The sequence below is a fragment of the Mus musculus genome, chromosome 19 (genome assembly GCF_000001635.26).
Source record: "Mus musculus strain C57BL/6J chromosome 19, GRCm38.p6 C57BL/6J".
Classification (NCBI taxonomy): domain Eukaryota; kingdom Metazoa; phylum Chordata; class Mammalia; order Rodentia; family Muridae; genus Mus; species Mus musculus.
Genome location: NC_000085.6, coordinates 41571808 through 41596784, shown reverse-complemented (window position 1 = coordinate 41596784; position 24977 = coordinate 41571808). Strand labels below are relative to the sequence as shown.

The window sequence follows — 24977 nt, the reverse complement described above, 5'->3', positions numbered from 1 at the left end:
TCCCAGCACTCGGGAGGCAGAGGCAGGAGGATTTCTGAGTTCAAGGCCAGCCTGGTCTACAAAGTGAGTTCCAGGACAGCCAGAGCTATACAGAGAAATCCTGTCTAGAAAAAAAAAATCCTGGGTTAAATAAACACATCTGTAGATTGGAAATTTACAACTTCATCGTTAAAGCAAACCCCGGGGTTGCTGGACAGTCACTATCAATTCCGTGAATATCCAGGATTGGTTCCCCATGGGTCTCCTGGGTCAACCATGACTTTGAACAGACTCACTTCCAGCAGATCCAACAAGTCAGATCGCAGAAGTCGTTCTGGCAAGTGCGAGGTTTGTTTTCTGTCACATTCCTGCTGGGGTCACAGAAGTGGACAGCACTTGGCTGGCTGGCTTGTCCCCTCCCTTCAGGTTGCACATCCACCTTTCCTGCCCCGTCCAGTGACTCCCACGATGCTTCCATTATATTTATATCCGTCCCCTGAGTAAGGTATAGCTCAGAGGGTCATTAATCGTTTAGGGTAGTGCCCAGCCCCATGGCTGACAGTCTGCTTTCAGCCACACACTAGTGAGGCAGGGGACTGTGCTGTACTGTCCCCTCCCCATCTGCAGTGACTACACAAACACACTTTAATATCAAAGAACTTTAATATGCTGCAATAAAATAAGCGCCTTGAAAAAGCTCACAGATGTCAAGGTTAGAGAAATCCCTCCCACACACCCTCTAGTTCCACACCCCTCCCCTCAAAACCAAACCAGAAAATCCTTCCAAGCCTGGACGTCGGTGTGGGCCCCCTTTATCAAGAACAAAAACACAGTTATCTATGTGGTCCATAGGAAAGCAAAACACAGAAGCCAGAAAGTCTACGAGATTCCAATATTTAAGAGACTTGGTACATACTCAAAGTTAAAATAACTCCAACTTTTATAGCTATACATACTGTTTTAAAGCAACTTAATATATTTTTAAATTTCATATATACACTCTCAAAGGTTCTTCAGGTGAGGTATGTAAACATTGTCTAATGAAAATTTTTCAATGTTTCAAACCAACAAATTCACAGCATACATTGAATTTCATCCATTAAAGACACAGTATTTTCCTACACTCACTAACAGTGGAATCCAGGCCCAGAGGCACGTGCTGTCCGGCCAGTGGCCATTTGCAGAGTCTTTTCGCTCCACTAGTCTGAAAGGCGCTGGGGTAAGGGAGGGTGGACCCTCCAGAGGCCCCGCCCTTGGGCTCCTGGAGCACTGGCTACGACTCACAAGACAGCAAAAAAGGAGCACATCCAAACACCTACAAGATTGACCTTGGCAACGCCACCGGGAGGGACCAGTAAAAACTTAAGGAACAGTGGAGACTCAGCTCCCTGAATCTGGAGCCGGATCCGTAGCCCCTGCCCTACACTCATTCTGAAGGGTTGTGGCCTAATAGAGGCAAAATCCAATGCACACCTGAGCTTCAGTTAAACTGCATGGACCTCCTAGGACCTCCCCCCAGGCCCCTCGAAGGCAACGACACAAGCCTAAATTAGGGCACTGGGCTGTGCTTTTCATACAGGGTGGGGTGGAACTTCTTACTATCGTAATGCATACGGGGAAATAATGCCATGAGATCACGGAGAGGACCAGCGCACACAGGCACTGGCCCAGGACCTTGGAGGAGCTCAATTTTGAAAACCACTTGTTCCCTGAGGGTAAACAGCAGGCTTACATTGAGATTAAGCAGGGTTAATGTGGGGAGTTTCATTACAAAATATCAAAGACTCAGGAAACCTCTGGCCAGAGTTTCTATTCCAACCCCATCTCATCTACAAGACCCCCACCCCACCCCCTCACCATAAGTAGTCGCCTCCCCAACAACACAATGCAGGGCAAGTCCTCTCCTCTGCACGCTTTGGGGCTCAGCAGTGGAAAGTTTACCTTAATGCACCCACTTCAATCTAAAAAACACTAGTGAAAAATCCCAATCACCATCAGAAATACAAAAGAAGACATATTCCAAAAGCCTAAAAAACTACATCACTTCTAACAATGGGTTCCTGGGTGTGGGGTATTCCTTTTCATTAAGCTTAGGACGGTCACAGGGAAAAGGCTGCTCAACTAGAGTTGGGCACATTAAGAACCTAGCCAGACTCTAGGGGCCATGGACATCTTGAGCCTAGGCATAGAGGCAGAAGGCAGGACATAGGCTGGCTTCCAAAGGTGAGTCAGACGGGGGTCGGGGGTAGGGGGAATGTTAACAGGCCACATATGTTTCTCTGGTAAAAATTCCTTACATTTATTCTATGGCCAATTGAGCTTTGCCTCATCTGTTCTGGAAAGTAAAATTCCTGGGAAATGGCTAAGCTGTGGTTGGCATGTCCACTTTTGACGTGTCTGGTGTTGGGAGAGTTCCCCACACCCTGCTATAGTTTTGCGACACTGGAGCATGCAGAAGAAACAGAGGCATCGATTCAAGTAAAGCAACCCCTTAGGAAAGGCAAGAGGCATTGCAAGAGCTGTCCCCCAACCTGATCCTCTGAGACCACAGGACTGGTCAGCACCCGGGGTCATATTGCTATGGGAACACATCAGAAAGGACACCTGGAAATCTGCTCTGCAGACCCAAGCACTGACCTGTACTGTACACCTGTATATATATATATATATATATATATATATATATAATATATATAACACAACCAGGGGAGAAGAGGGGGGCGGTTAAAGCTTGGATTGGGTGGTCCATTACAGATCAAATGCCCCAAACAGCTCTCAACCTGCTGGTTTTGTTTCTTTCTCCATGAGTGAACTGTATTATGAAAGAAGTCCACTATTCAAAATATAATCTTCTACAATACAATGCAAACCAACATCACTCAGAACATGAGTTTGTATACAGAACATGTAATAAATATTTTTTTTTAGAAAACTATTTACAGCATCACGTCTTGTGAACATTTAGATGAGAACAGAATCTACTTTCTGCAAAGGTTAAAAAGTTTTGACTGTCTAGTTCAGTGCTAAAGTCCCTGGCACCTAGTTACCCATTCACATTTCATCTCAGAATCAGATTTGCTTACAAACAGCATCTTATAAAAACTTTCTCCAGCATCACCATTCACGTGCCTTCCTTGTTCAGAAAAGACAAAGGGAGGCCATAAGGAAATATGCAAACTAGAGTTCAAATAAATGACTGTAATTCCTACATACCTGGCCTCCAAGGACCCTAGAGTCCTGGAGCTGCAGGCCAACCCAGCCATCCCAGAAGAGTGACTAAGTGACAGATGGGGTGTCCATGGGTGAAGCACAGGGGAAAGGGGGCCATGCATGACCGCAGAGCACTGGTTCCATGATATCAAGGGTGCTCTGGATTGCAGACCAGGACTCCTGAGAAGCAAAGCTAAATGCATTTTAGAACCATGGGTTACAGATGAGTGGGAGGGGCTGCATCTGCACAGGGTGCTTGATGAGAAGGGGAGAGGAGGAAAGACAAGGTGTCCCCAAGTTTTGTCAATGTGCAGAAGGTGACAGGTGTGTCGAAGGGCGACTCTCATAAATCCCGAGAGCCAGATGAGAAGCTCATACCGGCAACCACCGTGGTTTCTCCTCATTGCACGGGCATAAGGCTGCTTGCCACAGGACTACAACCAAGGTCACTTCCATGCACAGACCATGGAAGAGAATGGCTGAATATATCAATGGTGCATAGGTAAGTGGCTATGGGGGACGCCAGGATGCTAGGCTGAGCAAAGCCACACCCCTTCAAGCTCCACTTTGGTCTGGCGAGGAGCATCCAGGGCAGCATTCCGGTTCCCAATCCATGTTGTGTCTGCCCAAGTACAGCAACCTCCTGCCTTTACTGTGATGCTTAGGCGTCTGATAGCTGAGCGTGGGAGAAGAGATGGCAAGAACAGTTTTTGGAAAGCCCTTTTGACAGCTAACTACTTTTGTTAAAATAAATACTTTGTATAGAAGCATTTGAACAGGAAAATACCACTATTTACACAGTAAAATAAACTCCACAGTGGTGTCTATAAATATGTACTCTATATATTTGAAACCAATCACTAATACAGTCTCCTAGAACTACTAAGAATGCAGAAGCCACAAGTGAAATCAATTACCCTAAGATACAGTGGCCCTAGCAGTAATAATCCTTTATACCTGTGGTATAAATATACAAAATTAGGCAGATCTCATCTGTGTGGTAGCTTTACCACAAACGCTTCCGAGTACAACATACAGCTCTGACTACAACACAACACGAGCTGTACATCACAGTACCAACTGGAGTGGGGGGAAGGTGAGCGATGAATGGCATTCAGACCCGGTCCACTAACACTGAGAATCTAGTAACGAGGGGAGAAATTCTTCTCTTGTGATATGTTCAGCAAAGCACTTGGGGGCAGGGGGGAGGTCCCAGAGAAGATGCCACCTGGAAGGAGGCCAGTGACAGAGTCAGGAGGGGAGAAGGCAATGTACCGAGAATGGCTCCCCAGAGGAGGAGCTGCTTCAGACTTGAACAAGCCTGGGCTTCCCTGGCAGGCTAGAGGGCCCTGGACTTGCTGGGCCTAAAGCTGCTGGTGCATGGATAACACACTCTTCGTGTAAAAAAGAAGCATGGCCTAGAGTCAGGGTTCAAACACACAGATACTGACCAAATTTGAGAACTGTAAACCTGCATACGTCATATGTACAGGAGAGAACAGAGGGCTATCAGTGCGAACACAACCAGTCCCTGTGCTTTGAGAGAGGCACTGCTGGAGACCGCTCCATCACCGGAGCTCAGCATGCGTCTGCCAAACACTGCCGGTGGAATGTCTCTATCAGTCAAGTTCACGGTGATGAGTAAGATCGATGACTGACTGCATTCTTAGGTTACAAAACCACACTTTAAACTATACCCTAGCCGGTACTGTATATCCACAACTCAGCAAGTATCTAATGAGCAAAGACAGTCGTCTTCTCTGCAAGCACTATCAGGAATGATGTACGATGGCTACTGTGTGCTCGGACAGACATGCAAGATGCCATAAACCTAGGACTGCTGCAATGGTGACTTAGGTGGGGGCCGGGGGGTGGGGAGTGTGCCTAACTGCCCAGACAATTTCATAATGGCTTTTGCAAAGATCGGTACACTGACCTAAAAGGTCAGGCAGTGAGTATTCTAGGTAGTGTAGATCACTGTCAGTCTGTGGTTCTGTTACTCCTACTTATCCAGTTCAAATAGTGAAAACACACTCATCCAACCCCTGGCGTATTCGAGTACCATGGGCACTGTGCTGCTGTTTCAGACAGGTGGTCTATGCTTTCGGGTGGCTTACAACTGCACTCCGATCAGACACGATGGGCCTATCGGACGTGAAAGCATCAGGGTCTCCTGCTCACGTGCCTGTGCAGCTGCCAATCTGCAGGCTAGGGGATGTGCTGAGGCCAACACATGGAAAGCCTGGGAAAGGGCAATCGGGTGGGGAGAAGGTAACATCAGGAACTGACCACCACTGGCTCAAACCCAAAGACAAAGAAAGGCATGAGTGACGACAACCTTGCACACTGTCATCGGTGGTCCTTTGGGTGCAGAACAGTGGGGTGCTACAAGCCCTGCAATGTGTCTCTTGTACATGACAGGAGTCTTCAGAATTTTCAAGACTGGAATTATTTTGAAAGCAGTGTCAAAAGGCTACTTCCCTAGGTCTGCTGTGTTAAGTTTTAACAAAAATATCTTTTTCTTGAAGGATGTAGGTTGAAGTACCTGCTGTGTGGATATGAGGACTGCTTTGGGTATAGACACTTCCTGTTTCAGTGGATAACCAGAATAGGCAAGGTCCAAAATAATTTGGGCAGGGGACGTTGTGCAGTGGTAGAAAGCCTGCCTTGTCTACCATGAGGCCTGGAGTTCGGTCTTCAGCACTGTCCACTCATTAGGGGACAAGGTCCCCATTTTGAAAATGTCTGACACGACAACCTCTTTCTGGAATGCAGAATAAATAGAAACTTATTTGAGTTGGGGGCCCAGGGAGGACTCACAGCCTGGAACTTGTGTAAGTGTGATGTACAAACTGCCATTTTATTGTTAGCTTGCCTTTAATAAAATTATTTTGAAGGTGTGCGATTAAAAACAGATCAATGGGAACACATTATAAACAGTGCTTTGGTTGCCACTAGGCTTTTGTTTCCGTGCTGTTTGACTTTCCCACAACTAAATGCCCCCCAGAAGCACCCCCAGCTAAGCTCATCAGAGAGGTCTTGGCTTATTTCAGTAAACAAGTACAGCCAGAGGCAGTTCTATGATCACAAACTATGGGAACGGGACAGGGGTCAGGCCACAGAATTTTAGAATCCAAAGACACCTTGCTCCCAAGTCTGGTCTACAGGATGTAGTGCCTTCATGGAGGGGCTGGGGTAAAGTATTTAAAGGGAGATGCACTTCTTGTTCAAAGCCTACATAGGAGCTGTCTCAATGGCATGCCTCTTACAGCAAGAGCACACGAATGTGTGCACAGGACAGAACTGAGATGGGAGGCACGAGGCAGAAGGGGAATGGAGAGGATTAATTCCTAAAAGTGGTTATTTTCTCAAGCAGGGGTCAGCGGGTTTCTTCAAAGATGTAAATTTAGTTATTTTAGGCTTTGTGGGTTTCTCTAAGTATTTAATCTACTTCATGGACAATCGGTAAGCAAAAGGGCGAGGTTGTGTGCCCATAAAATTTACACAGGAGTGTAATTTACACAGTCCATTCTGCATGGCTGTGACTGCTTGTTTAAGCTAAGAGGAGGCCTGAGCTGACTGATCTGAAGCCACAGGGACGGAGGTGGCTACCTGGCTACTGGGCAGCTTCTTGGATGATTCAGTTTGTTTCTGATATTGTGACAAGCACAGGCTTGCTGATGGCAACACCGAAGCATCTCCAGTTTGCGTCACAGAGCACGGTGTCATTTCCCAAGGGATTCAGGTCTACGGATCAATGAGTGGCAGCTGTGGCCTCACGACAGAGGCCATCACAAGGCTGGACGCAGGCCAGATCTTGGCTTACAGCATCTGTCTCGCAGTGATACTTGCTGATGACCTAGGTGCAGGGGGAGAGATGCACCTGTGCTGGGTGATGCACTGAGGCCCTGGGGCAAGGGATGAAGAGCTCTTCTCTCTAAGCCATTACAGAATGATGGGGTACAGACCCCACAGCTCAACTGCGGTTTAGAATGGACAGGGAACCCCCCACTTCCCCCCTCCAAAAAAAAAAAAAAAAAAAAAAAAAAACAACCCAGCAAGGAATCCCAGGGACTAGCAACTGTGGATCAACAGCCTCAGGTAACATTCCTATGCAGGAAGTTCCCAGAACAGAGAAAGGTTTGGGGCCTTCCCAATGCACTGAGAGATTAACATATCTAGGAGGTGTCAGAATAAAACTGTGAACCCCCATCAAGAGAGCAGGCCCATCCCAGGGAGCCCAATACGAAAACGGATCTCCCGAGGAAGGCTGTGCTCTAGGGAAGCTACCCAGAGCTGCTCTGATAGCTTCTGGGGCGTCTTCCAGCTCCTGAACAGAGAGCACCAGTCCTCTGGCATCAAGTCCAGCTCCAGCCTGTGACAGCCAGGGCAGAAGCAGAATGCCTTTCAGACTTAGCATCAAAACCGTGGGACAGAGTGCACTGCAGATGGTGGCAAGTCATATTTGAAAATGGCTACAGGAGGGGAGGAAAACAAAGAGACTGCAGTCAATGCCCAATCTGGAGATGCGGAGGGGATAACCTCCCAGCACGCTCTGGGCATAGAAAGGCGTAGAGCTACCGTCACGTTTTGCTTTTGTTTCTCTTCTTCTATTAACAAAATTAACCAGATCAGCAAAAATGAGATTACTTAATTTGAACGTGCTAATTTTGTAGACTGTACAAATATAAATAAATGCAGTTACTATCATCAAGTGTAAGCTGATTTTCAAGATGCTTACATCATCATTAGGTGGTTATAGAATAAACACTTCCACATAGCTTCTTCAAATGCAGCCTACCTCCAAGTGAACTTTGAAAACTGAAAACACCACCAGAAAAGTAACGGAATGAATTATAAACTGGTGGGAACTGGAAGCATCCCACCAGCTTACCACTCACTCCTCCCCCTAACCTAATCCAAGCACCCTACAAGGAAATCTCCAGGTAGCCAAGGGCTCCTCATATATACAGGCATCGGCAGAGCGGACATTAGTAAGCCTCAGCTGTTTAAGTCACTACAACAAGACTATCCAGCGACAACTATAGCAAAAGTTTTTTAAGCCTTAAAACCATCCTTTAGGATTAAATGAACCTATTTAAAACACATTAATGCTCCTGTGCAACCTAATGCTAAGAAAGAGTTGCCGGCACTCGCTCAGCAGGCTCATTACCATAGGTAGCTTGTGAATGGTCAAGGTCAAAGATAATAATAATAAAACAAAACAAAACAAAACAAAACAGGGAATGGGGAAAGGGAGGAAGCTCATGGAACAGAGGTGACACACACCCAAAAAAGAAAAAAAAAAAGAAACTGGTGACTTTCATTGTCTGTGAAATTCAACACAAGTCTTAACTTCTCAAGAGTCAAATACTCCAGTCCTACCCAATTATCAGAAGTTTCCATCATCTGCAGCAAACCTTTGACAATAGCAAAATAGGTAGAAGGCCTGTTTTATCATGATTTGCATATAAAAGAAGCCCATCCGGGTTGATCTAAAAAAAAAAATCTGAATCAACCTAAGTAGAAACTTAATCAGAAGAACAGGGCAGCAGCTGTCCATGCAAGCTATTTTGGTGACAGGACAGGTCAAAGCCGATGGAGGCTTTAGCGACCCAAGGTTTGCTGACTGGCCCAATGGAAATGTCAAGTACACACTTATAATGGAGCAATGCTGTAGGCACCAAGTAAAGCCAATGGGGCCGTGTCAGGCTCCACCAAGGAAAGGCAAACGTCACTTTCAATTATTGCGTTTCTCATTTCTGAGCCATGGGACAGAATGACATGGGAGGGGAGGGGCAACTCTGCAAGCGTTCAGCCACGAGAACGGAACCATCAGTTTGAAAAGACACCTACTCCAGGCACAGACAACTCCCATCAGAGAGCCCCACTGAACGTCACTCATCTGTGGGGATGTGGCCCCGCTAAGACTCAGAGCAGAAGCTCTCAGTTGCCTGCGCGCCTGGTCTTTCAGGGCCACTGCTCACACCTCTCCCAAGGCTGATGTGGAAGTCGGATTAGAAATGCACACGGAGACTTGGAATTACTTTCCGACATTCCGGTCATTGCTAACTACGCAGCTCACAGATGCACTGCGTGGGGAAGGAGGAACTTTACTGTGAAACCAGTACCAGAAGACACTTGCGGGTAGCAGCCATGAGCACATAAGACGCATATGCACACAGCTAAGCTTTTCCACTGCCGGAAAGAACTTCTGATGCGCAGGGAAATACATTGTGTAAGAATGAAAACAAGAGTCACTCATCCTAATGACCAAATGACCAGCATGTTAGTAGTAACATAGTTTGGGACAAAAAACAAAACAAAACAAAACAAAACAAAAAACAAAACACAACAACAAAAGGAAGTGTAGCACATCTTTGTCCCATGGGCACACAAATTTGAGAACATGATCTGAAATTATTTTAAAAAATAAAAAGATGAAGGGGTGATCAACAATATGAGTTTTGGAAGAAACATAACAGAAATATTAATCTTTCATAATAATTATAAATCCCCTGCATTCTCCACATACCATAGAAATGATTTGGTTCAGCTTTCAAATATCAATCAAATAAAAACCAAACAAGACAGAGAGGGAGTTGTGCTGCGGTCTGCAAGGTGCACCTGTCCAGGCGCACAGGCAGCTGCTGACGGCTCCTCGCCCGCTCGTGCATGTGTGGCGGCGGCGGCCTCTTCAGTGACAGAACAAGTGCTTGTGCGTCAAGTATAAAATACAAGCCTTTAGTCACATACATCAGCTTCTTAGCTTTTGTAAATTTTTAAACAAAAAAGGATAAATAAGGCACTGTACTTCTTAAAACAGAAACTGCTTGATTCCAAGTATAAAACCCAAGGAACAACCAGAAAATAACCTACCACTTCCCTTAGCCCCAGAGAAGAACTCTGCCAGTTCTCTTCTCCAGTTTCTGGCATCTCAAACTGGCGTTCCCCGTAACTACACCGTGAAAGGCTTGAGAGGCTCAGAAAACCAGATTCTGTTAATGCAAAATGAAAGGTTGCTCTCATGGGCCCGTTGCTCTCAGTGGCTATCCACTATCACTTGGCTTCTAACCGCCTCCGTTTGCCCTGGGAAGAGTCCAGTTTGGCCTTGAGCTTTCTTTTTCTTGGGGCAGTCCGGTTCTCTGGGCTTTTTGCTAAGGGTCTGGCATGGCCCCTACCACTGCTCAGCTTCCGGTTTCTCCTCCTCACTTTTGGGGGCTTTGAAGAGGCTTCTCTTGCGCCCCTTTGTTTTGAAGGCTTTGTCAGCGCTTCGGAGGCTGCCGCAGGATGGCCAGGTCTTCTGTTGGCATTCTCTTTTTCTTTCCTGGATGACAGGCAGCTCCTTCCAGGACCCTTTCTACAGACTCTCACTTTATTCGCTTTCAAGGTCATCTTCTTGGAGAGTTGGTTGGCTCTGTCCTTTGCAGCTAGCTTCTTGGCAGAAAGGCCTCTGCTGACTTTTGTTGCCGGCCCCTTGTCCTTACCATCTTGAGTACCAGAGCCTTCTGCTCTCTTGCGCTTGTTCTGACCTTCCACTTTAAGCAAAGTTTCCGGCATCTGCTTCCCTCTTCTCCCCTTGCTTCTTTCAGCCCTCTTGGGGTTGACGGGAAACCCATCTGCACCCACCTGGAGGGCGAGCTTTGGGGACATGAGCGGGTTAATGCACACGCTCTTGCGGCCCTGCTTCATTTCAGAAGCCCCACACAGTGAGCTGTCCAGGCGCTGTGCTCTGAGCTTTCCTCGAATATTGGAATACTTTCTAAGGATCCGGGTGCTGGCTGGAGTAGGCAAGTTGGTGGGAGGATGGCTATGTCTGCCTTCCCTGACTTCCTCCACGCTGTCTTCACTGCTAGGGCCAAAGCTGATGTCACTGCCATCCTCTGACTCTATCAGGTCAGGATTCTCTCGTAGTTTAGCCCATAGCTTCTGTGTCTTCCAATTATTCCTAGCAGGAATGGCTCCAGGGAATTTCTTTAAATGTTTTTTCAAGCGTTCTGCCTGTAGTGAACTAGGGTACATGGTGGAAGGAGGAAACTTCTGAAGAGGGTGTTTAACAAGGGGGATGTCTCCTGGAAGACGAGTATTGAGTTTCTTCACAATGACCAGAGATCGAGTTTCTGTTGTCTCTAAGAACCACTTACAGATGTTAGACAGCTTAAAGTTGGTCATAAACAGCATCTGAACGGGAGAAAACTTTTGCACCTCCAACGACCCCCTACACTTCCGTGCCCGCTTCTTGCTCTTCCAAATCTCCTTCAGCTTGTCAGACTTGCTCCTTGCTCTTGCCGTTGGCTGAGCTTCCTTCTCCAACTGGATCCAGCCCTTCTGGACCCGCAGGTAGTGGGCGTTGAAGCTGGCGATCAGCTCCTGGTTCTCCTCCTCTGCACACCATCCTATGAACTTGGGCTGCTCCTCCACCACCGAGTCCTCATCTTCCTCATCTAAGGGCTCTGCACTCTCGGAAGCTCCGCCTTCCTTGGCTGCTGGGTTTACCTGTGTGCCTTGCTTTTCTGAAGTCATTTTTGCAGTGTCCAAGGCATTCGAACAATGAGCATGTCTCAGGTTGTAGGTAGAAGAAGGCAGTCTCTTAGGCCTTGTTACTGATTTTGGTGGCCCATCAGCACCGTCACTATGACTGGCTGATATCCCAGATGAGCTACATGGAGCGAGGCCAGCATCATCTTTATGGTGGGTATCCTCAGGGTCTACCTCACTCATAGCGGCAGCCTCTGTGTCCTGTATGGCAAGGTGTCCCGGGTTCTCTTTTACCTGCTCTGGATCCCTCTTGCAAGGAATGCTTTCTGAGGGCACATGGGCATCTCTCTCATCTATCTTGGACCAGACATGGGTTTCCAGATTGTCCCCAGGCAATGGCTGGCCAACAGTGGCTGGGTCACTGTTTGGGTAAGTCCCTCCCTCTTCCCTTTTAATTTCCTTTGCCAGCATATTTTTAACAGTCTGCCTTGTAATGACACCAACTCCTTCAGTCTCCTGCTTGGTCTCTTCATCAGAGGAATGCTCACTAACACCAGAGTCTTCAGGGTCTTCCAGATTGTCTGGATGGATGCTGTCAATCACTGGTCCCTCGGATGTCACCCTACCAGAGTCCCCTTCTCTTTTAGAATGCTTTACAGCAGGATTTTTAGAAACCTTGATTTCAGAGCAAGCAGCGGATGAATCCAAACCCTGGCTTCCTGGGTACCTGTCAGAAGAGGAAGGATCTCCAAGCTGACTTCTTAGGCACCTATCAGAGGCCTCGGGGAACTTTCTAGCCTTTTTCTTCTTATCCACATTCTCTTCAGGTGAGTCGGAGTTTGGCTCACTGGGATCATTTTCTGCTGAGTATTTTGTATCATTGTCATGCGCCTCCAGGTGTCCTGTTCCACTTGTGGCCTCACCTTCTTCCATCTCGCTTGGGTTCTCATCAGTGACAATGCTGCTCTCCAGGAGGGGCAGGGAGTCATCTAGCAACAGTGTCTCCCCGGGGATGTCTCTGGTCTCCGCCTCAGTGCTGGTGCTTTGGTCATGTTCAGACAGTTCTAGGCCCAGGGGGGGATCTAAAGCCACAGTGGAACCTTCATCTTCCGAGCATGGAGAGCTCTCCTCTCTGATGGATGTTTTAGGAGAAGACTGAGGTCTACAGAGGAGGTCTTCACTGTCCTCTCGGGAGGTAAAGGGGGTGCTTCCAGCTGTCGGAACCAAGTGGCACTCCTGTGCCTGCATTTCCTCTGGACCTAGCTGAGAGGCTGGTGGCTGGTCTTGCTCCTGGAAAGACAGTACACTTTCTGTGGGAGGTGAGACCACAATGCTGCCTTCTGGCACCTCAGACATATTGTCATTAGGGAGGAGAGTAGGCAGGAGGCATGCTGGGCTAGAGGTTGTGGTCTCTCCCGGCCTAGGGGAGCTACTAGGATCCTGTTCCCTCAAGCTGAGGCAAACCTCTGCCTCCTGATGCTTTTTCGCTGAGGATGTGTCTTCGTCCCCTCCCTCAAGGGAGGTTCTCTCTTTCCTAGGATCGTCACAGATATCTTCTAGAGGCTGCTCACCTACTGTGGAAAGCTGCGTATCAACTGTGGAAATCTGCACATCCACTGTGGGAAGTTGTACATCCGCTGCAGGAAGTTGTGCACCTACTGTGGGAGGCTGCACATCTGCTGTAGGAAGTTGTGTACCTACTGAGGAAAGCTGGACATCTACTCTAGGAAGTTGTGCACCTACTGTGGGAGGCTGCACATCTGCTGTAGGAAGTTGTACACCTCCTGTGGGAGGCTGCACATCTGCTGTAGGAAGTTGTACATCTACTGTGGGAGGCTGCACATCTGCTGTAGGAAGTTGTGCACCTACTGTGGGGGACTGCACATCTGCTGTAGGAAGTTGTGCACCTACTGTGGGGGACTGCACATCTGCTGTAGGAAGTTGTGTACCTGCTGTGGGAGGCTGTACATCTGTTGTAGGAAGTTGTGCACCTACTGTGGGAAGCTGCACACCTACTGTGTGCTTTGAGGTGGGAACTGTAAGAGTCTGCTTGGGAGTCATCACTGCCTCTGATGCTACTTGTGAGCAGCTTCCTTTGTCTTGGGAGCATAAATTTCTGGCCAGTGTGCGAACAGTTGGCAGCTCACAGCAGTCACCATTGAAGAAATATCCCCGGGTACTCTTTCGGGCTGTTTTCCGAGAAGACAGTATGGATCTTTGATTCTCAAAGTGGCATTCTGTTATTGGTTGGCTGATATAAACAACATCACACTGGTTGTCATAATCGTTTATCCTCAACCCTGATGCCCTCTTACTTTTCCGAGCAGTCTTGATGGAGGCTGACATCATCTTGGTTTGTGAGTGACCATTGGATGCTCTGTGTACAGTTGGCGTGGGGCTGGGAGCTAACCAACCACCTCTGGAATGATCAAAATGGCCCTTGTCTCTGGGATATGTCTGGAAACCTACCTTGTTTCTACCTAATGAATGAAGATGGTTCTCTTGCTTTGGCCTTGCATCTTGCTCATCTGTCTCTAAATCCTGGTGGAAGGATGATTTTGAGCTAGACTGTAAAGCATTCTCTTTGTCTGCAGTACTAGATGAGTTTCCCATAAACCCTGAGTCCCACGTCTCTTCTGATAAAGCTTTGAATGAGTTTCTTTGAGACACAATACAGCTACCACCCTCTTCAGTATTCTCAGCCACCTCTTCCACTGCAGCCAGACTTTGGACTGGCGCTGGGGCACTGTCTTCAGCATCCTCACAGGGTTTCATGTCTGTGTCTTGCTCCTGGCCAGTGGTTTGCCCCTCTAAGCTTTTAGCACTGTGGGGAGAGTTAGAAGAGAAAGCGTCCAGTGTACCGAGGCATCCCATGGTGGAACTGTCTGCAGAACCTGTGGGGTTATGCTGAGCGTCTGGAGGTTCAGAGGAACCTTTCTGGACAGCGCTCGAGCTCGCGGCACTGTCTCTCCCATCTACAGAGTCTGTCTCAGGAGGTGGTTCCTTCATGGTTTCTTCAGTCACATTCAGGGAGCTAGGAGAACCGGATGAGTCTAAGAACAACTTTACAGAGGCAGGAGAACTCTCCTCGAGACAATCATCCTTTTCATTCTCTCTGCCGCTCAGCTGGGCACAGCCCGAATCGCAAGCGGAGACGTCCATCACGGTGGAATCCAGAGGCTGCAGGGCCTCAGAACCTGGCTGGGACTCGGTGTACAGGTCACTCAGGACGCGGATGAATTGCTTCTGATGATGATTGCACAACTTGACCATAAACTTCTCCAGTGGAGACTTTGATTGACGGTTAGGATCAGCTACGGGTGCCTCTGCTGACTCCTCTCTAGGCGAAAACAGAAAAAGGAAGAAATTAGTGTGTGCATTTCCAAAGAACCGTCTGTATAGTATGAACAGTATCAGATGCTATTTATATTGTAAAGGAGGGCATTCTGGTGGAAACTGTTATTTACTTTCAAGTCTGCTGTCTGCTTTAGTTCAACAAAGAACATGTAATTAGATTGCAAAGCCGGCCCATCATAGTCTCAAAAACTTAGTATCTCTCATATGTTTTTATGTTTATGGTGCTAGGAAGGTATGCTACCACTGAGCCACATTCCAAACCCTACTTCATACTTTCTACACTTAAAATTTTCAGAAATAGGGGCTGGAGAGATGGCTCAATGGTTAAGAGCACCGACTGCTCTTCCGAAGGTCCTGAGTTAAAATCCCAGCAACCACATGGTGGCTCACAACCATCCCTAATGAGATCTGATGCCCTCTTCTGGTGCATCTGAAGACAGCTACAATGTACTTATGTATAATAATAAATAAAACTTTAAAATATATATATATAATTTCAGAACTAGTTATCTTAAAAGAAACATTGAAAATAACATTTCGCCACATTATTAACTCTGTATGGTCAACACAGAGCAATCCTTATCCAAAAATCTGTAACGCTCCAAAATGTTAACCCTTTCATGGTGGCACAAGTGGGAAATTACACACCATGCCAGTGTTAAGTGCAAGACTACTGAAGACTCCGTGTAAGACTCCTCTTAGGCCGTATGGACGCAGTGGGCCTGGACTGTAAGTGAACTCTGACATTAGACCTGGGCCTCACTCCTGCATCGTTAAATCATTAAATATATGCAGACATCCCAAAATCTGAAGAAAGCCAAAATTCAAACCATGTCTTCTCCCGAGTATTTTGGATAAGGGCTGCTCAACCTGCCCTTCAGTTTAGGCCTAGGCAGTGGTGCTAAAATAACCACTAGCTTTAGTTTAGAACACGGCAAACATTCAGACATACTACGCTCCAGACATTACAGACATCAGCTTAAAAGTACTTTGAGAACTCAATGGCTTTTAAGACAATTTCTCAGAAAGAACAATTGGCTGGAGAGCCACCAACAGTGCTCCAGAACAGGACACAAAGAGAAAGAAATTTCACAGTGGAGGGGCTATCAGCTTTGACCCATGCAAGGCAGAAGCATCCCCACAGTAGCCCACCACCGAGCTCCCCGAGAATATCCGAGAATATCACCAGGAAACATTTCAGTCTCACCAGCTGCTCTGCATGAAAGCTAAATCCACACTGGGAAGCTAAGAGGGAGGGAGAGGCCAACACTAGGTTCAAGACAGGGCACAAACATGGCCTGCGGGGATGGCCAGGGGTCTCACGGTGGCTTTGGGCTTTTGGATGCACAACTTTTACCGACATGGAAAAGAGCCCAGATTCTGAGACAACATCTCACACACACACTCTTCTCAGCCCCTCTGGCTTATGGACCTTTAGGAGACTATTATTTGATGGCATGTGAAACACGACAGAACACAGACGGTAGCTTCATGTGTGTTGAACATGTATTGATACGTCTTCTGGCTTACTCTTCCATCTTTGACTCTGACCTCATGGCCAGGACATGTCTTTATAGAAAGGTTTACCACAGACAGCCTGTGTCACCTGCCTTTCCACCTCCCACTGGTGGCAGAGTTACAGTAAAGGACATGGGAGCTGCAAAGGAGACATCTGACTGGACCCCTACTCTGACAGTACAGTCCCTCAGAACCTTAGCTGCACCTGCACACTGGGACTGAATGGCAGTATGCTGAGAGTCTGCACAAAAGCAGGGTTCAAATAGTTTTGGCTTCTGTCTGCCTTTTTAAAAAGAAACTTTTTATTCTTTGTGAATTTCACACCATGCAACCCCAGTCCCACTCATCTCCCTGTCTCTTTGTATCTACCATCTATCCTTGCAACCTCCCCTTTCCCAAGAAAAAAACAACAACAACCACCTCATTGCAGAAGCTGCAGTGAGTCATAGTATATCCTACGGTAAACCCTTCTGTCCACACATCTTTACTTGCAAATGCTCACTGCAGTGAGTCATTGGTCTGGTTCAAGACCTCTGTCTTCTGCTATTCTATGGATACTCTATCCTCACTATGGCTCCTCTCGGGTACCCTGTTGACTGTGTCATGGAGATCCTGCAGCTTTGGATCTGCAAGGCTGACCCCTTCACATGCTCCAGTAGTTCCTAGGGTGGGCCAACTCAAAGCCCTGAATCTGGGCCTGGGTGGCAGCCGTGTTGGTCAGCTCACCAGCTCTCCCTCACCCACACCACCAGGGTGAGCTTTGTGGCACTGCTCCAGCTGGCTCAGTCAATGCCTCAACTGGCAAGGCTGCCTCTGCCTCTGCCTCTGATGTGCTTGGCAAAAGCAGTCAAGGTTCTTGCTTGCTTCTCAGTGCGACCTGAAACTTTCTGTCTAGCTGAGACTAACCTTGAGCTCTACTCCTTCTCCAGCTTCCGTTGTCCCAGTGTTAAGATTACAGGTGTGTGCCCTCACAGGCAGCTTAACTTTTTTGGGGGGGGTTGTTTGTTTGTTTTGTTTTTTGAGACAGGGTTTCTCTGTATAGTCCTGGCTATCCTGGAACTCACTCTGTAGACCAGGCTGGCCTCGAACTCAGAAATCCACCTGCCTCTGCCTCCCAAGTGCTGGGATTAAAGGCGTGCACCACCACTGCCCGGCTTAGACTTTTAATTACGTTTATATCATGTATATATATCTCATGTGCACATGTGCCACAGCATACAGGGAGAAGTCAGAGGTCAGATTTTGTGAGCATGTGGGTCTCCGGGATTAAGCTCAGGCCGTCAGGCTTGGTGGCAAACACTTAGATACACTGACCATCCTGTCAGCCCCTGAATTTCTGAAAATATTTTGGTGTGTAATTCTTTACAGAATCATACCATCACTTAACACGCGTCTCTCTCTCCACTTGGCCTTTATTTCTCTGAGAATCAGTATTTACCCCCATCAGGACACAGAAGATGGAAGACAGTAGCTGCTGGAGATGGCAAATGATGTGTTCTTAGTAGATGTTTCAAAGCTCCGAATGTGACCTGTTTTGTAGGCAATTTGGATCCATAGGCAGAAACCTGGCAGTAAGTAGTGACCTTGGGGCTGAGAGACTGCACATTAACACTAACCTTTGCCCAGCTATCATTAAATAGCTAACTTTACAACTACAGCCATAAAGCTACTTTTGGCTGTGACTCCAAATTACTACTTACCACCCCCCCAAAGGTTTTAAAGAGAAATCTAATTTAGATGATTTTAATTTCTTACCATTCAGCTATTTAATGTTTAGAGTTAACCTCAACTTCCTGGTACTTAATTATATTGTTGCATTTTTCATGTTTGGCTTTAAAAAATGGTGTCAGTCTGATTTAAATTGGCTAAAGATCTACCTTTGCTTAGCAGTACTCAAGTTTCCCTGCATCTTTAACGGAGCCCAAATACAGCGCTTGCACTAACTTTGGTTACCCCTAGGCAACTGCTAATTGAACAGAGCAGAGATTCTGTCTTGTAGAGAATTTCCTCACTCTGACTCTGAAAAAGCATGACATTTTAGATCCGTAATTAGTCTGTGTCATATAGATTATTGACACCTGACTAAATAGGATCTTTACAAGAAATATATCGCAGACTTTGCAGTCCTCGGTCTGACTTCATGGTACGTCGAAATAACCTTATGCCTGCTCAATAGGAGGCCTATCTGTAATAGGGAGATGAATTATTTAGCAAGCAGAACACCACCACCAAAGCACATAAGATCATAGGGATTGGTAAACTGGACAGAGGCTATAAAAGAAGAGGAGAGCCTGACTTTGCAGCTCTTGGAATTGGTCCTGGGTTTATCTCCTTAGTGAGAAATGGTCTATGTAACCTTGATCACACAGTCTTTCCACCTTTAGCTTAATGCCTAATTCAGCAGGGTGTGGTAGAGGATAAGATAATATTCATAAAAACTGTAAAAGGCACAGTTTAAAAGCAACAGGTTGCTTCACAACCTTATCTTTAATGATTTACTCAATGGTGTTTTTCCAGATCAGAGGTTAGGCATAGCTGAACTCTCCTATTTAGTCAATACTGCAATACTTACATTCCTGAGGCTAATATAAATGGTGGCCAGTCAACATTCAGGTTATTTTTCACTAAAGAACAGATCAAAATGAAGCAGGAAGCTAAATGTCAAGTGTAAGAATCTAGAATCTGGGAGTAATAGACTCAGGTACTTTCTCCAGCAGTTAGTATATAACCACCCAAAGACTGCTACGCAGGCAAATCAGTATCACTGATGGCCAAAATGTTTTTCCTTCCTTCCTTCCTTCCTTCCTTTTTTTTTTTTTTTTTTTTTTTTTTTTTTTTTTTTTTGAGGCAGGGTTTCTCTGAGTAGCCCTGGCTGTCCTGGAACCAGGCTGGCCTCAAACTCAGAAATCCACCTGCCTCTGTCTCCCCAGTGCTGGGATTAAAGGCGTGCACCACCACGCCCGGCCAAAATATGTTTTTCTTGACTGCATAAGACCAGTAGTAAGTATATGGGAGCTAATGTTAGGAGCAGAAAGAGTTAAGTTTGCGGAGGCGAAAGAAGGCTTTAGACAAAGCAGACTATGGTTAGAGTATTCAATTTGGCTTATTTCTTTAAACAAAACATAAAAATGTATGCCCAGTCCTCTATCAAGGTATACAAGGTATACATTTGTTAGGTGGTAACTCGAAAGAATGCTTCCCACTTCTTCACTAGATCTTTTTCAGGATATGGTGAGTCGGCTGACAGGTTAGGGGGGCTGGGAGGAACAGAGAGGGGGTAACAGAGCGGGCAGATGCAAAGGGTGGCTCTTAAGGGAGGGAAGTAAACACAGGGAGAAGGGTAAAGTAATAAGGAGGCCAGAAAAAGCTGCAAGAAATTTAACTATTTATCTTTAAAAAAAACCTATAATATACACAATTTTATATGTATTTTATACATACATAGTTTTAATAAACTTTTTTTCACTGGGTTAATGGTGCTTCCTATAAGAGCCAAGGACTATCTTTAAAAAAAGCTGGGCAGTAGTGGCACACGCCTCATAGCAGGCTGTTTTCAGAACATATCTTAAATAGGCAGTAGTTTTGAGGCATATATACTCAATCCCCTGCTTTCTTCAGTTTGTTTTTTTTTCTTTCTGAATTTTAACCAGTCTGATTATTACATTATAATAAATACAACTACAAAAAAATTCAGGTTTACTCTTTATGCTTTGCGTATCGGCACATGGTAAAAAGGAGGTTCGAGCCATGGTAGCGCAGGACCAGAGTGCAAGGGCCAACCCCTCCCAGCAGTGTGATGGCCTCCCAAACTTCACATCCCAACCAACTAATTCTCAAGGCCTCCCCGCCAAGCTAACTTTTGCTTGTCATTCAGTCATCCCAAGCAGATATCAGAAGATCAAACATACTACATCTGGTGTTCATTAGACAAAAGGCAATTCAAAGGATGCAAAGGACGAGATTTTAGGCTGGGTGACATAAATTTAAAATAGTTCCTGGAAGTTACACCAATGAGTGCTGGAACTGAACACTAACTTGGTTAGAACACAAACTGAGCAAGCACTCACTCTAAGAACTCCCGTGGAACTCTGAAGCAGACTGTAGGAAATCATCCAGTTTACATTTAAGAAGGCACAGACAGACCTCTGGTCAGGACAGACTTGAGCTGAGAAGGGTCATATACCCTGAGCCCCACGGAGCTGGAACTCTGGGTGATAAGGTCACCATCGCAGGAGAAAAGAGAACAGGATGAGCCAGAGAGGCTAAAATGCTTTCTACCTTACCTTCCTTCTTCTGAGGTGAAAATGAAATTGTTCTTCAGGGAGCTGCCCTTTAGTTTAAATCATCTTAGGCAAAATACAGACAGAAGAGACTCCTTCTCCAAGGGGAGGAGAACTAATCTTATATGCTGCCTGCTCCCTTAAGGGTGATAAGCAGAGCCGGGCGTGGTGGCGCACGCCTTTAATCCCAGCACCTGGGAGGCAGAGGCAGGAGGATTTCTGAGTTCAAGGCCAGCCTGGTATACAGCGTGAGTTCCAGGACAGCCAGGGTTACACAGAGAACCCTGCCTTGAAAAACCAAAATAAATAAATAAAATAAAATAAAAAAATAAAAAAGAGTGATAAACAGACAACTGTTCAAAGACCTGGAATGGCCCAAGCAAAGAAGTCCACTATCAGAAACATTCCAATGATAAGGTATGTACTTCATTTGTGATAATTATAATAGTTAAAGGAAATCACTAATTTGCAGGGCAGTGTGGGCAGAGGGATGGATGTCCATCTGAAACAGCTATGCGAGGAGCTGACAGAAACGATCGCAGGACAGCGTACTTTCCCCAACAATCTCAGTAACAGAAACTTTGTTTCTGCTCAAGAAATGAACTGCTTTACTTCTGCCAATACCGGACGATCTAGCAAATCAAATGGCTGCACGGCATCCTGACCTGGGCCATGTTTCTATGAAACCTCTTATTTCTCAACCTTTTCAAGTCCTCTTGAGGTTAAGTTTCTTCTTAATTTCTTCACTGAAGTTTTACTTTTTAGAACACACATCTGTGGTGAATTCTAAAGCTCAATACCTTTGATGGCATATAGTTATATATATATATTACTATATATTATAGTTATATATAGTTACTTAAGATGCACATCATATATACTGCCTAAGTGATTATTTTAAGAAGCTTAAGATTGAATATTCTCAATTGTTTACTTCATAGATGTTAGTTAAGAAAAAAGGAAACGTTTGGGCATAAAATGGAAGTATAGAGGTAAACAATTTTTAAACTTACTGTATGTGTATGGGTGTTTTGTCTATATGTATGTCTGTGCCAAGTGCAGGCCTGGTGACCAGAAGAGGGTGTCAGATTTCCTGGGACTGGACTTAAAAAGAAAAGGAGGCTGGCTATAAGAAGTCATGTAGGTGCTGGGAACTGAACCCAGATTGTCTGGGAGATCGGGCAGCCAGTATTCTTAACAGAGACCATTGCTTCAAGCCCGTATTTTGCTTCCTTAAGAGACAGGGGGTCTTGCTATGTTGCCCTTGCTTGGGCTAGAGGACTCCCACCCCAGTCTGAGGAGGCAGACTACAGCCTTGTGTCACTGCACAGAGCCTGAGCAGTTTTACATCTACTCCTTCTTTTCTGGGGTCTTCCTGTTATTACTACCCTGCACCAGCCTTTATTCAGAAACACCCAAGAACACTGCTGAGGGGTGGTGTAAAGTGTGTAAGGGTGTCATGGTGGTGAGCTAAGTAGATTTAAACTTGTTCTTACTTGGAAACAGTGGAAGACATAAATGTAATTAAAGGTACACACTCCCATGCAGACATAAAGCTAGAGGCCTTACTGAACATCCATCAGTATTGCTACTCCCTTGCATCCCACACACTACTGAGTTCAGTTTGTAGGCTGGCTCTCTTGGGAGATACCCTGCAAGCTCTGTGCTATCACCTTGTTTTAGGCACCACTTTCTATTCTGCACATTTTTTTTGTTTTGTTTTTCTGAGACAGGGTTTCTCTGTGTAGCCCTGGCTGTCCTGGAACTCACTCTGTAGACTAGGCTGGCCTTGAACTCAGAAATTCCCCTGCCTCTGCCTCCCGAGTGCTGGGATTAAAGGCGTGTGCCACCACGCCCGGCTTGCATATGTATTCTGATAAAGCCCAAACCAGGTCTTGTCATGTTTGTCAGTGAATTTCTGCCAAATTCCTGTTGCTTTACTCTCTACCCTTCAGCCCATCTCCCTGAGGGAGTGGTCCCAGCTCTCTGCTCACCTTGTCTCCACCTTTTATTGAACAGCACTGATCCTGTGAGCTAACAGTTTTCTACCCATCTCCACCCAGGGCTATGAGGCTTTTGTAGGTCAAGGTCTATTCTAATTTGGTAACTTTACTGATTACAGTCTAGGGAAACTCACTGCATGCATGAAGCAATGAATAAACCAACAAAATAAAGGTAACTATGTAGCGAAAACGATTTTCCTAACATTCCTAGTGAAACTGAAAGGGGAAGAAAAAACACTTTTGACAATCAGAAAGGTCAGAAGTGGCTTTCAATGAAAATATATTCAAATCAACCCAACGGGAGAAAGGGGTTTTAATTATAAGCAAACACTGGAAATAAGTTCAAGTATCCTATTGTACAGTAGGGGAAAGATTTGGAGTGTCTTCTAAAAGGAATAATCTTTGAGGAGATACATATGCTTACCCTATTTGAATATTATATAATGGACAAATTCATCAAATAACTCCGTAAGGTGTAAAATAAATACGCACTAGTCACACCTCAATTTACAGAATAAAAAGTGTGAAAGGGGGCGTTCTGAAGGCCAGACAGTGAGTGTCTCTGACAAAGCACACAGGTGCATGCCAGTGCACTGTGACAAAAGCAGATGTGCACAATGACTTCCAAAGCCAGTACAGAATCTCAATGCTAAGCCAGGACACAGAAATACTGTACTTGACACTAGTATCCAAGTCCACTTACACAGATATGTATGAAACATCACTTTCATGACCCCTAATACCTGTCTGCTATCCCCCACACACAGGCAGGCAGGCAGGCAGGACAAGGATATACACAATCAATCTGCACGAGGCTAATATTACATCTAGTTTTAAACACTCTAATTTACACAGATGGCCCAGTTCTTATCAAAACATCAGTTCTCATGGTTACTTTCCTTTACAAAAGCTATACTGGCAGCTCTTCTTTATCAAGGTATCTTAGACCAACCTAACAGGCAATGTAATGTACACTGTGAAGCCATTTGTCAGTTTGCAATACACAGAATCTCCATATGATTAAAGAGTTAACTATAATCACATTAACCAGGCAGCAAACTCTCACAAGATTCTTCCACTGGAAAGATGGAAGGCTTTGTTGTTGACTTGGGGGAGGGGTGGCCTGCTCTGTGACCCACGCTGATTGGAACTCGTGATGCAGCTGAATCCACTTTGCTAGCCCTGTGAAGACTGACAGCACCACGCCTTTGAGAAAACAAGTTTTGATTATTGAATGGACACTCCCACACACAATTCTTAAGAGTATTAGTTACACTATTACCTACTTTTTGAAAACACTTAGATCCTAGGTATATGAACTTTTGGCCTTGCAAAGTGGTATATTTTTGTATATTTAAATGCAGTTAAAATTTATATATGTGTAGTAGTTTGAATAAAAATGGCTCCCATGCACTTTAAATAGAGTGGTACTACTTAAGAGGGATTAAGAGGTGTGTGTGGCCTTAGCCAGGCAGTGGTGGCGCACGCCTTTACTCCCAGCATTTGGGAGGCAGAGGTGTGGGTGGATTTCTGAGTTTGAGGCCAGTCTGGTCTATAGAGTGAGTTCCAGGACAGCCAAGGCTATACAGATAAAGGGAATGCCAGGGCCAGGAAGCGGGAGTGGGTGGGTTGGGGAGCAGGGAGTGGGGAGAGTATAGAGGGCTTTGGGGATAGCACTTGAAATGTAAATAAAGAAAATATCTAATAAAAAAGTTTTTAAAATTGATTAGAAAAAAAAAAGGTGTGGCCTTGTTGGGGGAAGTGTGTCACTGGGAATGGGCTTTCAAATGCCCAATCCAGCCCTACCATCTGTCTCTCTCTTTCGCTCTCTTCCTGCTGCCTGATGTCCCACATGTAGGACTCTCAGATACCTCTCCTGTACCATGTCTGTCTGCAATGCCACCATGTTTTCTGCCACGCTCATAATGGGCTAAACCTCTGAAATCGTAACCAAGGCTCAGTTAAGTGCTTTTAAATAAGAGTTGACATGGTCATAGTATCTCTTCACAGCAATAGAACACTGAGACAATATGCTTAATATTAAATTGTTTATGTATACTTGAAAATATGTTTGCATGTACACCATGTGTGTGCTTGGTGCCTTAAGAGGACAGGAGAGGGCACTGGATCCCGAGACTGGAGTTAGAGATGT

The 24977-nt window shown here is 45.7% G+C and overlaps 1 protein-coding gene and 1 non-coding gene across 2 annotated transcripts in view; both read right to left on the bottom strand.

Moving 5' to 3' along the window:
• Positions 1-623: 623 nt before the first annotated feature.
• The window catches only part of Lcor (ligand dependent nuclear receptor corepressor), a 113480-nt gene continuing 89126 nt past the window's right edge, over positions 624-24977 (bottom strand). Inside the window, exon 8 of the mRNA NM_001370767.1 lies at positions 624-15007. Coding sequence (NP_001357696.1) covers positions 10249-15007 — 4759 coding nt within the window. The 3' untranslated portion in view covers positions 624-10248. The remainder of the gene's footprint in view (positions 15008-24977) is intronic.
• Mir8091 (microRNA 8091) lies at positions 7996-8134 on the bottom strand. Its single transcript, NR_106166.1, has one exon. It is a non-coding gene; the product is annotated as a microRNA 8091 (primary transcript).